The sequence below is a fragment of the Artibeus jamaicensis genome, unplaced genomic scaffold, assembly GCF_021234435.1.
Source record: "Artibeus jamaicensis isolate MK-2021 breed Jamaican fruit bat unplaced genomic scaffold, CSHL_Jam_final scaffold_833, whole genome shotgun sequence".
NCBI classification, from domain to species: Eukaryota; Metazoa; Chordata; class Mammalia; order Chiroptera; family Phyllostomidae; genus Artibeus; species Artibeus jamaicensis.
In genome coordinates, this window is record NW_026522056.1 from 7,035,524 (window position 1) to 7,051,490 (window position 15,967).

At 41.2% G+C, this 15,967-nt stretch overlaps 1 protein-coding gene across 1 annotated transcript; it reads right to left on the reverse strand.

The window, feature by feature from the left end:
- Window positions 1-11,329: 11,329 nt before the first annotated feature.
- TCIM (transcriptional and immune response regulator) lies at window positions 11,330-12,673 on the reverse strand. Its single transcript, XM_037142515.2, has one exon. It carries the CDS (start codon window positions 12,595-12,597, stop codon window positions 12,277-12,279), a length of 321 nt encoding a protein of 106 aa, XP_036998410.1. The 5' UTR covers window positions 12,598-12,673; the 3' UTR covers window positions 11,330-12,276.
- Window positions 12,674-15,967: the final 3,294 nt, after the last annotated feature.

A 15,967-nucleotide genomic window follows, 5' to 3' on the forward strand; every position in this document is an offset into this window, starting at 1 on the left:
TTCTGAGGCGCCGCCATTCTGTTTTCCCCAGTGGCTGCATCATTTGACCTTCCCACTAAAAATGCAAAGGGGTTCCAATGTCCCCACATCCTGGCCAGCCCCTGTTATTTTCTGTTTCTGGTTTTTTTGTTATAGTGGACATCTTAATAGGTGTAAAATTCATACCCATTTCATAACATAGCTATAAACTTAGGAATTAGAAGAGCCATGGTCTCATTTTGTCTCAGTCCCTTAATGTTATCGAGAATAATAAAACCCAGTAAGTTGTTACTTTTCCCATGGTGCACATCAGAATAAGACTAGAACCAGGTCTCCTGCTTCCCAAAATTTTATGGAGCCTCTCAGACATTGAATACAAGAGTAGGGAATCAAAACTCTTTTGCACAGGGTGAGGGAACCATCAGGGATAAAATCAAATCAAATGAAGTTGAGGCAGAATTCCTGTTTTATACTTTCCTACACTCTTATGAGGTTAGAGTAATATTGGAAAAGTTGGTGAACCTCCTGGAGCCTCAGTTTCCTTGTCTATAAATTGGAGATAATAAAACTTGCCCTACAAAAATATTGAAAAGAATTAAATGAAATTATTCAGCATCCCATATAGTGCCCGACACTGTGTAGGCATTGGAAAATGATACTAAGTTTTTCTCCACTACCAGTATAGGGCATAATAGTTGGCACATGCTAGGTGCTAATGTAAAGTTTGTTCATTTGACTTGCTTTGACAAGGAACACAGTGTAAGACTGCCTTCGGCTTCATTTTATTCTGGTAATTTCTTTCCAGTTTTGGGTGGGTTCTAACAAAAGGTCAGAGGAACAACAGAAGCAGATGGCCTTCCTGAAGCGTGTGCCAAAGGGCTTCGCGTGTGTCTTGAGGGTGATGTCTCCACCCATCACGCAGCTTGGAGGCTCAAGGGCAGATCCCCAACATTGTGCATGTCCCTTCCTGAGCACTCCCTGGTGCAGACTCCAAGTCTGACAAGGAAAATGTGCTGTGGTCATCACAGGGGGAGAGAGCAGCTGCTCCGAGGTGGAGTCTATTGTCAAGGCTCTCCTGGTAACAAAAAGAGGAAAAGGCCTATCAAAGCATTTCCTCTTCGCGGGAGCCGTGTGCTTCCATTAATTCTTTTCTCTGAGTCAGTCTGTCTCCTTCAGGCCAATGTCTCTCAATATCCACTAACCCAGGGAACAGGACATTTTTAGCAGTTAAATTTATACTCTTTCCAAACTGTAGTTTGTAATGAGAGGAACTAGCTCAAAAAATGTTCAGTGACATGTACTTGTGTATTTCCTAAGGAGTAAAAGATTGTGGTTAAAACAGTTAAGATTTTTCAGAATTCTGCTTATACCCAGCAACTGGGAATAATAGTGAGGTCTCTGCCCTTTCTACACCATCAAGAAATTCTAGCAAAACAACAGTGAATACTCCGAGTGTGAAGCTGGTTAAATTCACACCTCATGGAGGACATTCGCTAGCCAGGGAAGTCAGTGAAGAAGTATTCCTGAGTGAATGACTAGTTTTGTGAACCAAAGTTCTACATGAATGTCTGAGTCTTCTGAACCAAATTAACCAGCTATGGGAGTAAGTAAAAAAAAAATTATCCCTAAATGAATAAGTGAATTAACCTGCATTTGATCTCAAGGAAGCAGTCCTGGAGGGCGGCTATCATTAATAAAGTGTAGTTTCTTACACTGTACCCCTGTTCAGGATAGGATGACATTACAGAGAGGGTGGATGGTGAGCATGGTATGTACACGTAAGGGAGACAGAAAGGTAGAACTTGATAAATGCTTAGGTTGCACTGTCATGGTGAGAGTTCCTAGGTGCTAATATGGTAGATTGCAAAAAAAAAAATGTGGAGGATAAGCAAGATGTCCTGGTCAATAGCCTGCAATCACCAGACATGTGAGTGAGCCCTCCTACATCCGCTATCCACCAGGTGACCTGACAGCTGACCACCGATGCATGAGAAAATCCAGCAGAGGACAGCTGACTTGGCTCAGGCCAGGTGAGCCCTCAAGCTACCCCCACCAAATCATGAACTAAATAGAGCCTGTGTCATTTCAAGCTACTAAGTATTTGGGGGGAATAGGCAGCAAAAGCCCTATGTTGCAGTGGTCAGTGGATATGAGGTCTCTGCTGTGAGGCTAGCTCTTTAAAACCTGCCGACGCCAGGACGAAATCTTCCTCAAACCACATCCTCCCTTTTGCTCTCACTTAGAATTTGCCCTTGTGCTTGGTAGTAAATTGTTCTAGTGAGTAAATAAATCAGTGGTCCTTATTTACATTGAAGACTATGAATTTGATTAGGGTGAGTGAGTCTTTGTAAGTCTCTCAACCTTGACACCCAGATTATTGAGTTTCTGGTCTTAGCCACGGAGCAGAGTTTTGAGTGGCAATGCTTCTAGCACCTCACTGTCCCACCCAGGGAGCCAGCTCTGTCTTAGTGGTCTAGAAATTTTACACTCCTATCTGACAGCAACACTCAGTTTTTAAAATTGGAAGAGAAAAACTGTTCAGTTTTTTGTATCATTTTCAAAATAATAAGAAAAAGCTATAAAAGAATAAAGGTTCACTGAAAATAGGTGTGAAAAGCAATCAGTGGGATAGAGTAAACTGGTCCTGACATTTTGGGGGGGATGATGAAGAATCCACATGCCGGGTTAGGAAGTCCTGGAAGTACAGCATGACCTTGTGATCCCTTAAGAAAGGTGAGGATGTAGACATTTTCACATCTGAACGTATGCAGAATAAAAAAAAACAATGCTAGTTCATACTTACTCAATGTGGCCACAATCAATTTACACTTAAAAATCAGATGTTCAGATTGTTATTTTGACTACATATTATACCACTTTTGCTTGGCTGACTGACTGTAGTCAGTTTATTTCATTAAATGATTGTTCAATCATTTATGTGGCCTTTTTTTAAAAAAGATTTTTTTTTTTCCGAGAGGTGGAAAGGGAGGGTGTGGAGAGCAGGACCAATAAAATGGCATTGGTCCAATCAAGATAGCATAAAGTATATAAAACAAAGTGGAGTCACTCATGTCAACCAAAATGGCTGTCAGTCAGCCATGACACTTTGGTTCAAGAGGGGAACCACCTAAGTCAGAGCAGACACATCTGGCAAGGAGGCGCATGTAAAATACCTACACACGTGATCAGAATAGCCATGTCTGCAGAGTGGGACCACCATAGATAGGCTCCTGGGGGAAGTCCACACTGGCCAGCAGGGGTGTCAAGCAGAACAGCCATATACCATCCATAGGCTTCTGGGCAAATTGTCCACTTGCCATCAAGGGTGCCAAGACATTTATCAAAAGACCCAGAAGGGTAGAGTACACACCACTTTCAAGGTGTAGCTGAGGCAGGTTCCAGACCACTGCTGAGACAGCCAATCTCCACATACCACAGTGCTACTCCATGCCACACTGGTCTCCCTTGGCACTGGCTTCCAGAAGCTCAGCCCTGCTGGACTGATGACTTTGCTTGCCCTGCTGCCCACCTGGCTCCAGAGATCCTTCCTTGAGAGACACTGACACCTCCCTTGCCCACCGTGCTGTCTTTCAGACCCACAGACTGAGACTCTGGGACTCAGGTTCATAATCCCCCATTGATTGCTCTGTGTGCGTGTTATATTTTTTAAAACTGTTTCAGTGTGAGTAGGATATTAATGTATGTTGGTGTTCTACTTTGAGTGAAACTACATTCAATAAAAACTGAGTGAAGAGCATGGTTTCTGTGTATGACTATTGTCTATTTCTTGGTGCCAGGCAGCTAGCCGAGCAGTTGCCCGACTGACTTGTAGGAAAGACTCCATCACAAACGTGCACTTGTGACAGAGGGAGAAAGAAAGGGAGAGAAACACTGATGTGTGAGAGAAACATCAATTGTTTGTGTCTCATATGACCCCAGCTGAACACCTGGCCCACAACCCAGGCGTGTGCCCTGACAGGGAAATTCCTGAAACCAGTGACCTAAAAGGCTGGCGCTGAGCCCACTGAGCCACCCCAGCCAGGGAAGTATGGTCTTAATTGTTGGTATGCCACGCATTTACTTGTTTTTCTTTTCCAATTGAAATCAGACAATAGCCAATGACATTTGGTTTCTAAAAACATGTTGCAAGGCTTCATTCCACAAAGGTTCCCACACTTCTGAAGCCCAGATTATAGCACTCTCTAAGCCTGTGCCATTCTTCCTGAAATTCTTGTTAGATAAGGTAAGATGTATAGAATTGCTCTGGGGATCAGCGCAGCCTTCCCCCGCCCCCATTTTGTATATCACTTGGAGTTTTTAAACCCTCCCACTGCCATGCCCTCCCTTCTTCACACTCATCCACATGAAATGCCGAAGTCACAGCAGTGACTGGTTATACTCTGACTGAAGCTGGAAGGAGATCAGGAGAAAACAATACTTTTCCGTCTCAGATCCATAACCAGAGATACACAAATTAGGTCAAGAATTAGAGTGATGGGGGGAAAATGGAGACAACTCTACTTGAACAACAATAAAAACATTTGAAAGAGAAAAACAGAACTAGAAGCCATCAGCAGTTCAGTCCGCAGATGTTCTGAAATCTTGCTCACTTCCACTGAGCATTTTGAAGCCATTCATGTGTAATGAAACCAAAGTGCTCAGTGGCAGAAACGCACCGTGTTCCAATGCCTTCCCAACGTGACTCTTTCCATATGAACTATGGCTCATGGCTTGGTTTAGTTATTTACCCCTCAGTGGCCACTGCTGACTGAGCCCTCCGCTGAGATCTGAGGAGACAAAAAGGATGCAGATGATCACTTGTTGATTTCAGAAATTAATAACTTAATACATCAAACAAATACCTTATGTTTATGTGGAGAGTGTTATGTTCATACAACAAACAAAGTTTATGTTCTTCATATAAACACTTATGAAGTACCTACCCCATATTGAGCACAGTGAGGGACACTCTTTAATGTTCTACCATGAACAAAGCACCAACCCTGTCTTGAAGCATCTTGAAGTATCTTTCCCTTCTAGGAACCTAACTTCTCGCCTTTCTCAAAACATTACCTTATGTTATACTTGCAACAATCAAGAGAAATAAGTATGAAGTTGTTCTGAGCTGAACTGTACCCCCTTTAAATCCACCTGTTAAAACCCTAACCCCCAGTATCTCAGAATGTGACTGTAATCGGAAATAGCACCTTCAATGAAGTGATTAAGGGAAAATAAGGTCACAAGGGGGCCCCAGTTCAATCTGACTAGTGTCCTTATCAAATGAAGAGATTGAGGCGCAGACACAAAAGGCCATGTGAAAACACAGTAAAATCCCAGCCACCTCCAAGACAGAGAGAGAAGCTTCAGAAGAAACCAAAATTGCCAACATCTCGGGCTTGAATTTCTTGTCTCTAGAACTGTGAAAAAATAAATTTCTGTTTTTTAAGCCACCTACTCTGTAGTACTTTGTTATGGCAGCCCTAACAAACAAATATAGGGAGTATTATTACCCTTATTTTATAGGTAATAAGTTAAGGCTGAGAGAGAGTAAATTATTTACTCAAAACTTGCACATTACTAGTGCATGGCTGAGACAGGATTAATCCAGTTCTCCTCATGCCCTGCATACTGCCCTGTTTATCATTCTACCATCTACCATGCGGCACATCCAACTGTGCAGCGATCTAACAGCCAAAACCAGCACTAAGAAAAGTCGGTTGCAGGTGTTTTTCCTCAGGCCTTTACCACCTTTGGTGGTTATTGTCTTTCCCCATTTCGTGTCCCCTTATCCCTGATTTCGATCTTCCTGTTCTTCTTTAAAAGTAAAACCACATTATCTCAGTGGAAGACATTTGCTGTCAGGAAGAAATTTGTTTTCTTAAGTTCTGGTTATATAATTGATTGTTAGTGATCAGTGCTAAGCCCTTCTTTTTAAAAGACTAAGAAATGAATTCTCTAGGACCGTAGGCAAGTTGTAGATATATTTAATGGGAGGAAAGGCCATTCATTCACTTGGGAAACATATTTTGATTGCTAAGATTATGTGGCTTATGGGAATCTAGCTAACAGTGACCAGATAAGATTTATTAGAAGACATAGTATTTAAGAGCAAAGTCAATGTAATGGTATTATTTGGATGAGAGAGAACAGGAGTAACATTTCTCAGGATGAGGTACCAGTCACATCCTGGGTCAACATTGTGTGTGGTCAAAAATGTACTGAGGCCTGCAATGTGCCTGGGGAGACACGAGCAGGTTAAAATGAGCCACATTGTCACTCTGATCACAGTGTGTGATGTTAGTCTAGGTCAGTGGTTCTCAATGTGACGTTACAGCCATATCACCTGAAGAGTGGTTTAAGAACGGATAGCAGGTGACCAGCCCCAGAAATTCTGATTCATCGAGTCCAAGGGCCTGGATCCTAAAGTGCCCTGGGGAGATTCTGGTAAGAGTAGATGTGGACACACTGTGTGGCCAGATGTGTTGCGCAGTGTTAGTGGGGAAGATGCCTTTCTGAACAACACTGAGACACTGTGAGTCCTTGACTCTCTGGGGTCAGCAGACGTCCCCCAACCTTCCAGGTGATAAAACCTGGTCGTACATACTGAACATGGACCACTTACAGGAGGATGGGAGAGAAGGTAGTGGTTAGGAAGCAGAAGCGTTTCTCTCGGTAAAATATATGTATCGAGGTAGACCAATACCAGACGGATATTGAAGGAGGAAAAAAATCCCATGAAACATAATTAATCTGCACACACTGAAATTATTAAAATTCAAGAAAAATTGTGCTGTCTTCAAAATATGTCCTTGTTGGGGTATGATTCTCAATTAATGAAAGAATTAAATGGGAAGAAACACTCTAGTTAATGCCACGAAATCAACAGAAGACTCAACTTTAACATAAGAAATTATTCCCAACATCCAGTGCTCCTCACAGTTAACTGTGGATATTTGTTAAAATGCCCATTACTGGGTCCAACGCCTAGAGAGTTTGGGGCCAGGAATCTATATTTTTATTATTTTTTTAAAAATCACTTATTTATGTACTTAAAATCCTCTAATTTTTAAATTACAGTTGACATTTGATACTGTATTAGTTTCAGGTATACTACACAGTGGTTAGACATTTATACAAGCTTTAAAGTGATTCCCCCCTTAAGCCTGGCACCATTCTAACACCACACACAGTTATTACAGTATATTGACTACATTCCTTAAGCTGTACTTTACACACCTGTGACTATTTCGTACCTACCAATCTGTACTTCTGTTTTTTAAATATTTTAAAAGAGTATTTATTTATTTATCTTTAGAGGGGAAGGGAAGGAGAGAGGGAGAGAGATATCAATGTATGGTTGCCTCTCGTGTATCCCCTGCTGGGAACTGGCCTCCAACCCAGGCATGTGCCCTGACTGGGAATCGAACTGCAGTCATTTGGTTTGCAGGCCCATGCTCAATCTACTGAGCTACACCAGCCAGGGCCCAATATGTACTTCTTAATCCATTTATCTTTTACACCCAACCTCATAACCCCCTTTCCATCTGGTGGTCATCAGCTTGTTCTCTGTATCTATGAGTTTGTTTCTGTTTTTTTCTTTGCTCATTTACTTTGTTTTTCAGATTGCACATATAAGTAAAATCATGTTGTATACAAAGCACATGGTAACCATAAACCAAAAGTCTACAAAAGACATGCAAGAAATAAAAAAGATAGAAATCTAAACACAACAGTATAGGAAGTCATCAATCTACAACATACGAGAGTGACAGAATAAAAGAGGAACAGGGAAGAACTATAAATACAATCAGAACAATTAATAAAATGGCTATACCCACAGACCTATTAATAATTACCTTAAATATGAATAGATGAATTGCTCCAATGAAAAGGTGAATGGGTAAAGAGGTAGCATATATATATATGGCCATAAAAAAAGAATGAAATCTCACCATTTGTGACACAATGGGTGGACCTAGAGGGTATTAAACAAAGTGAAACAAGTCAGACAGAGAAAGGAATCTATACTTCTAAAAATGCCACAGGTGATTATGATTTCCACCCCCAACAGAGATTTGCTCAGTGCCTGGCACTGCTTGGATGTGGAAGAGACAGTCAGATTAACAGCTGGTCCTACCATGGACACCCACCAAAACAGAGCAGGATATTTAAAAACATAGACGGATCCACAGAAAGTTATTTCCCTCACATTCTGCCTTTAGTTACCATTAGTGATCAAAACTTTAAAATAGGCTTTCATTCTATTCAAGAGAAATTTGTGCCGCCTGTGCACTACTGACAGCCCCTGCAAGAAGGCCTATCCTGCAGGCGGTCCAGTTATCAGTTCCCATTTATGTAGAATGTGAGTTCTAAAGAGCTCACAGACACCGTCCAGTCAGATCTATTTCTTCCCTTACAGATAAAAACCCAGAAATTAAAAAGGAATTTGCTTAAGGCAGAGTTGGAAATCCCCAGAACCAGACTGTTGGTTTTGCTTATCGGAATCCTGCTGTCTATAGCCGAGGGAACACAGGCTGAGGAAAGTGGACCGTCATGCTCTCTGAAGGGCTGTGAATATTTAGTGTGTGCGTGTGACATTAAGCTTCAATTAGTCCCTGGCTTTTTGGCTCATCTGACAAAAAGGCTAGAGATCCATTGTGACCAACATGGCCCCCATGTGTGGGTGCTTGCTATGTTTTCATTGCGTGAGCAGACAAGGTGCAAACCCTGACTCCACTTCCCGCTTGTGAGAAAGGGAGTTAACTAAGTTATATGCCCTTTTGGGAAACCTGTATCTGACATTTGGATGGGAAGACGGGGACCCCTGAAAGGCCATGAAATTCCTAAACCATGGCTTAATCATTTGTTTATTGATTACACTTGCCAAGGGAATGTCACACCCTCTGACTACCCAGTGACAGTGGGAAAAAAATACCAGGCAGGCATGTGCCCTGGGCCCCTTTCTCGATATTTCCCATCGACTGGAGGCCCCTGCATGTACAAACCCTCTTTTTCTGTGGACCAGGGATGTAAGCTGAGTGAAAGGCTGAACACTGGGTGAAATGAAATACTGGATCTGCAGTGGCTGATCTCCCCCGATGAGCAAACTGAGACCAAAGCGTTGACTGACAACTGCAGACTTGAAAGGTTACATCGAAGAAAAGTTGATACAATTAAAATGACTAAACTCAGCTCTCCTCCCTGTAACACAAGTGGCAAATAAATAGACAGAGATCAGATCAAATTGATTTTCTCAAAAGCCATGACTTCCTGTCCTTCTGACTGACTAGTGTATGAATAATTGTCATTTTAAAGGGAAAAAGGGATGCTTAGTTTCTTTTAGAGAAACAGCCTAATCTAGTGGCTTGGAAGCAAGGCTTTGGAGCAAGGCTTTCCAGATTTTGAGTCCTGGCCTCACCAGCTGTGTCATTGGGCATGTTACATCAGTGTTGTTGCACCACTTACATACACACATGTGGACACACACCCAACTCGTGTGCCACAGTACTGACTAACTGATCTAATGCATGAAAACAGCTTAGAAAATCATCTGGTAAGCAGCAAAACTCAATAAAAGTTGTTATTATCACCTTAATGATACAAATATTATTAATGAGCTATTTCACCTTTGCTGCTTTTATTGCTTTTATTACAAGGAAGTATCCTGAGACATAATTGGCTATCCCTGTGCCACAGAAGACTTTCTGAACTGAACTAATCCTACCTGTTATAGTGATATTTGCTTTTCCCTCATGTTAAATAGTAAAAGTTCTATGCAGTTAAAAACGATCCTTGTACAGTCACATTGATTCCAACTTATGATCACCAGGAAGGCAAAAAAGAAGCCTGTTTGTCTAAAAATATCCTGGAAGAGTTATTGTGCTCCAAACTGTTGTAAATCATATCCCGATTGCTTTTCAATTCGTTTTTCCGTGAAATGATCTTGCAATCAGAAAATAATGATAGCAGATTGCAAGAAAACTAAATCAGCATGTAATATGAAAAGGGAAGATTTATATTGTACTCTCTTAAAAATACCTGAGCCACAGCACCTACTCATGTGTATGTAAAACAAATTTAACCTTTGAACTATGTTCAGCATCTAAGATGTGTTTAAAGTCTTTGAAAAGAAAATAAATTAACCATTTTCACTGGAAGCATGGAGCGTAATAGGTATTCTGGAGGACCAAGTTGCTAAGTTTCCTTCCCAAGCGGTTTGTCAATATCCTTTGGGGATTCCAAATGTGTCACTGAAGGGCCCTGTCAGAGGTAGGAAGTTATTCTGGGCACCTGAAACAAAGACTTTTGGTGAGATCATTAAGCAAGCTCTGTTGGCAAGAATGGGGACATAGGGTCACGGAGCAGGGGATCTCTATACAGGCTTCACTTGGACAATCCCAAAATACCATCACCAGCTGAGCCTCCCACCTGTCAAAGCCCTTCCCCCTTTGTTCTTAATTGATTTTGGTAACATGGTTGTTTTTTTAATCTGATAGAAATTAGAAATAGTGCTCCTAGAAAAATGCACACACACACACTTCTGCATAGTTGTGTTTTCATAGATGCTCTTATGTAAAACATTCCTTTTTAATGGAGTGATTTTTATGCTATCTTTAGTGAACAAATCAATTAACTTTTGAAAGTAGATTTGACCACTTAGTTTCATTTTTAAAAATATGGTATTTAAAATCCTGACTTGCAACACTCTGCAAAGATTTTAGATCGCTCCCTTGTTTTGTCTTACTGTGATCAGCAGTTTCAAAAACCTTTGTAGATGTTTCTGAAACACATAATTTCTGAAAAATTTTTGTTTCTATCAGATAGGAAAGTGCAGTAGGCATTATGTATGCCTTCTTAGAACTGCTTTATTATAATTTTATGAGGAAATAAGCAAAGACTGTAGTGCTATTCTCATACTGGCTTGTATTAAATAAACATTGCTAACCCACAGAGGTTTGATCATAATTCAGACTCTATCCCCAAAAAATATTGTTTGGGGAGAAATAAATGTACAAATGTATAGAGTTACTGTAGCCACAGAGGAAAATTTTCAAAAATATGGAGAGAAAAGTCCCTTAAAACTCACTCTCAATGGATACATAAACCACAGTGTTGAAAATCAATAAATATTTGTGTCTACACCTTATATGTTAAAGTTGGTAAGAAACATTCCAAATATTTGATGTAAGAATTTGGTTTGAAAAAGTTTGGCAATTAATGTAAATCTGAAAGCACGTTTTACTCTTAGAGTAAAATCCTTAGGAAAGTTTATAATAGTTCACAGAAGTTTATATTAATAATTTACCATTTCATTTTTTCTTTGATTCTAATCATCACAGACCAAAAGCAGTCAGGTTTATAATAATTTATTATGGTTGCATATCATTTGTCATGTATAATAAATTATAGGAACCATAGCATCTTTATAAACTATGTAGTATATCATATTCACTTCCTAATGCTCACTGCAGTAGCGGTAAGAAATTTAATTAGATTATACTTTGACATCAGTTAGAAGATTAAAAATGTATAAATCCTTTCACAGTACTTTGGATTTCTGAAGGACCCATTATTCCCACTTTTGTGCAACCAGTCTGAAACGCACAAAAACCCTGTGTACACCAGGAGGTGGCGTAGACGTCACTGAGCTGCCGAAGGCCAGGCATCTCTGTGACTTTGTACTCTCACCCATGTGACACAACATTTCAGGCACTGTGACAAATGCAAATAAAAAATCAGTTACTGATCTCCAAAAATCTATACCAATGGACAACATTGAAGCGTAGAAACATCTTGAAAATTCAAATAAAAAACTCAGTAAACAATAAAGCATGGTACTCTCTCTCCCTGTTCCCCCTTCCCGCCTCTTTTCTCCCCCCCCCCCCCCCCCGCCCCCTTCCCAGTTTGGTTAAAGGAAAAAAAAGTTCAGGTTGAACTTAAGTCCTAGGGCCTGGCATAAAGACCCTGGCTGCGATTCATCCTTAGCCGTCTGTGTTCCCCAGTTTCAGTCCTCATTACATCTGTCCAGACACTTCTCCTGATATCAGCATCAGTCCTTTCCCGCCGGGATGACTTTCAAATCCTTGCCGAAAGCATTTTGTTCTCCACTGTCACAGCACAGGCTTGAAATTGGTGGGACTCTGTCACCAGTTTGCTCTGTTCCTTTCCCGCCTCCTGAGTCCTGGCCTGGGAGAAGCCTGCAAGGAGCAGCACAGTGCTGCATGTCAGGGTCTCGCAAACTCACGTGGTCTTTTAAGTGTCCATCCTTGGATAACGTCCTTATCCATGCTCTTGTCCTCAGTGAACTTTGATGGAATATTTCCGCAGCTTCAGAAACTGGAGAAGCTTGTCTTTCGTCCTCTTCTTCAGGGCCATCAGGGCTCGTGTTTTCTCCTCCAAATCTTGATCTATGGCAAAAATGATCTTGGCTCTCTCCTCTGCTTTCTTGTCCCCAGAGTTTCTAAAGAGCCTCTGCAGGGATTCCTGGTCGATGTTTTCAAAGATGTTGCCCACAGCTTTCTTACGAGAGGCTGTGTCGAAGTGGTAGCCGTGGATGGACGGGCTGACCCGCAGGGAGGTGGACATGGTGATGGCTTGGTGGCTTGGCTTTGCTCTCATAGGTGTGGGCTCTTCGGGAATGCAGCTCCCAGGCTCTCCAGAGAGTCTGTAGCAAAATCATTCGGGGACTGCTATTTAAAGCTTGAACAAAAGCTCCGGGCTCAAATTACACTGGTGACATCAGAGTGATCTCAAGGAAGAATAATCACAGACAAGTTTAACAGTTGAACTGCCAATATCCTGTTCCTGGGCAAATGTTACCAAACGCTGCGTTCAGTGATGGGGAGAGAAGGTGGTGATTTCTTTTTGCCTCCTCTGTGGCAATAGGTAAGATTCTAGAGACTTGGGCCCTTCTTTAAAAAATAGCTGAAACCAGGAAAGTGCAAAAACATACATGGGGTGGCTGAAACTCTCACCATCTTTCCAAACAGCTGCAACAAAAGTTCTGCTAACACAGGAACGTTTCGACTCACAGAGAAGTTGTTGAAGTGTACCCCAAACATTTGTGCTCTTTGGATATTGCTACCCACGGCGACTCCTGAGCTGCTGAGAGAGAGCTCAGTCAGGGACCTTCTGTGTCTGATTGTAGTGGGATGGTGATTTACCTACAAAACGCTGAGGTGACAAGCAGCCTGAAACTGTGACCTTCAGGAACTGTATACAAATGCAGTTATACAAAGTGGTTATGCAAATCTATAACCACCTAATAAAAGTATAATTTAGTAATGATAACAATAGAAGATCTTCCTTGGGCTTGTATGTATATTAACAATATACTTACTTTAAAAATAAAATAAATAAATGTAATCAGGTACTTTAAGCACACAGTACTCAAAAGGAATGATTTGACTTTTTCCTTTTAATATTTATTTTGGCATCACGTAGATATAAAACAACACCTTCTTTGGAAGAAATTTAAATTTGTTCTTTTCACCTTCCATGACATTAGGCTAGCCAGTGCCCCACAGATATATGGAGCACTTACATTCAACCAACTGACATAGGTCAACTTCAAGAGACCCCAGAAACTTCTCTTCCTGAACCTTCTGCCTGGTCCACTTTCTAATACGCCAAGAAGCTGGCTGATCTGCATTTTCCTCTCAGCCAGTTGAATCAGATCTAGAAAATACACAAAGAGAGAGGGTGTGCGGAACACACCACAACAGAATTGAGTTAGATACTTTTCTCATATATTCATTCATTCATTCATTCATTCACCCACTCGCTCATTTATTTAATCAATATCTATTAAAGGTCTACTTTTACCTACAACTTCGCTAGGCCTTGGAAATATAACAGTAAACCAAGTTAAACCAAATAAAATGAAACAAAATCCCTACTTTACCTTAGTGGAGTTCACAGTCTACAGGAATAAATAATAGAAAGATGTACATTTATAATACAGATGATGTCAGGAAGTCATAAATGAAGCAAAGCTGTATAGAAGAGGAAGGAAGGGGTTGACATTTGCCTAGGATATTCAGAGGCAGTGTCTCGTGATAGGGTGCAAAGATTTGAAGGAGGTAAGGAGTAGCCCGTGTAGGCATCTGAAGGCAAGGTGTTGTAGGTAGAGGGAACATCAAGTGCAGAGGCCTGAAGACAAGAGCAGTGGGGGATGAATGAAGAACAGCAAGAAGACCAGTGTGGCTGGAACAGAGTGGCCAGAGAAGAGTGGAGGAGAGGAGGTCAGGGTAACAGGGCAGTGGGAAGAGGGCAGATGCCGACTGAGTATAAACTCATAGGCTTTTTCATGGATTTAGCATTTACTCTGTGAGATATCTGAAGCAGAGAAATGACACGAGTTACTCATAATTTAAAAAAAAAACAACTGGCATTTCTTTGGAGAGAATAGATTTTCCAGGAGATGACAAGGACATCGGGAGCAAAAACACTAGTCAGAACATTCCAAAATGATCCAGGCAAGAGATGATGGAGGCCTCCACCAGGGAGGCTGTTCTGCAGGTGGTAAGAAGTGACCTGATTCTTGGCATATAATGAAAGGAAGGTCAAAAGGGCCACTGTAAGGCTCCGGTGTGAGGAGTGGAACACAGGCAGGAGTCCAGGACAATCTCTTCCTGAAGGATGCTTCCTTAAAATCATTCCTAAATGAGCTGATGTTCATCTCCCCAAGAACGGCAGCTGGTGCTGGTTCTGAGATTTCCATGGCAGAACCTGCTGTTCTGGGGCCTGTGACTATAGCTTTACTGGCGCGGGGACCACACCTGTGGCAACCACCTCCCTCTCTAAAAATAAAAAGTAGTTTTACGACAACAGGATTTTTACTGAGTTTTTATTGAATACCAAGAAATTTATATAACCCATCATTCTTTTTTAAATATATTTTATTGATTATGCCATTACAGTTGTCCTATTCCCCCCCACTTCATTCCCCTCCACCTTGCACACTCCCTCCCCCATCATTCCTCCCCTTTAGCTTATGTCCATGTGTCACAAGTTCTTCAGATTCTATATTTCCCATACTATTCTTGCCCTCCCCCTGTCTATTTTCTACCTACCATCTATGCTATTTATTTTCTGTACCTTCTCCCCCCTTCTCCTCCTCCCACTCCCCTGTTGCTAACCCTCCATGTAATCTCCATTTCTATGGTTCCACTCCTGATCTAGCTGTCCTCTTAGTTTGCTTTTGTTTTAGGTGTGGTCGTTAATAACTGTGAGTTTGTTGTCCTTTCACTGTTCATATTCTTTATCTTCTTTTTCTTAAATAAGTCCCTTTAACATTTCATATAATAAGGGCTTGGTGATGATGAACTCCTTGAATTTGGTCTTATCTGAGAAGCACTTTATCTGCCCTTCCATTCTAAATACTTGACCTTATCTGAGAAGCACTTTATCTGCCCTTCCATTCTAAATGAAAGCTTTGCTGGATAGATCGATCTTGGATGTAGGTCTTTGGATTTCATGACTTGGAATACTTCTTTCCAGCCCCTTCTTGCCTGTAAGGTCTCTTTTGAGAAATCTGCTGACAGTCAGATTTCCTTGATGGGAACTCCTTTGTAGGTGACTGTCCCCTTATCTCTTGCTGCTTCTAGGATTCTCTCCTTCATTTTAATCTTGGCTAATATAATTATGATGTGCCTTGGTGTGTTCCTTCTTGGGTCCAACTTCTTTGGGACTCTCTGAGCTTCCTGGATTTCCTGGAAGTCTATTGCCTTTGCCAGATTGGGGAAGTTCTCCTTTATTATTTGTTCAAATAAGTTTTCCACTCATGGCTGTTCCTCTTCCCCTTCTGGTACCCCTATAATTCAAATGTTGGAATGTTTAAAGATGTCCTGGAGGTTCCTAAGCCTCTCCTCATTTTTTTGAATTCTTGTTTCTTTGTTCTTTTCTGTTTGGTCATTTTTTTCTTCCTTCTGGTCCACTCCTTTGATTTGAGTCCCAGTTTCTTTTCTATCACTATTGGTTTTCTGTG

What these genes read in the sequence shown, in the direction of transcription:
- TCIM (XM_037142515.2), bottom strand. Translation starts at nt 12,597, where the DNA reads ATGAGAGCAAAGCCAAGCCACCAAGCCATCACCATGTCCACCTCCCTG.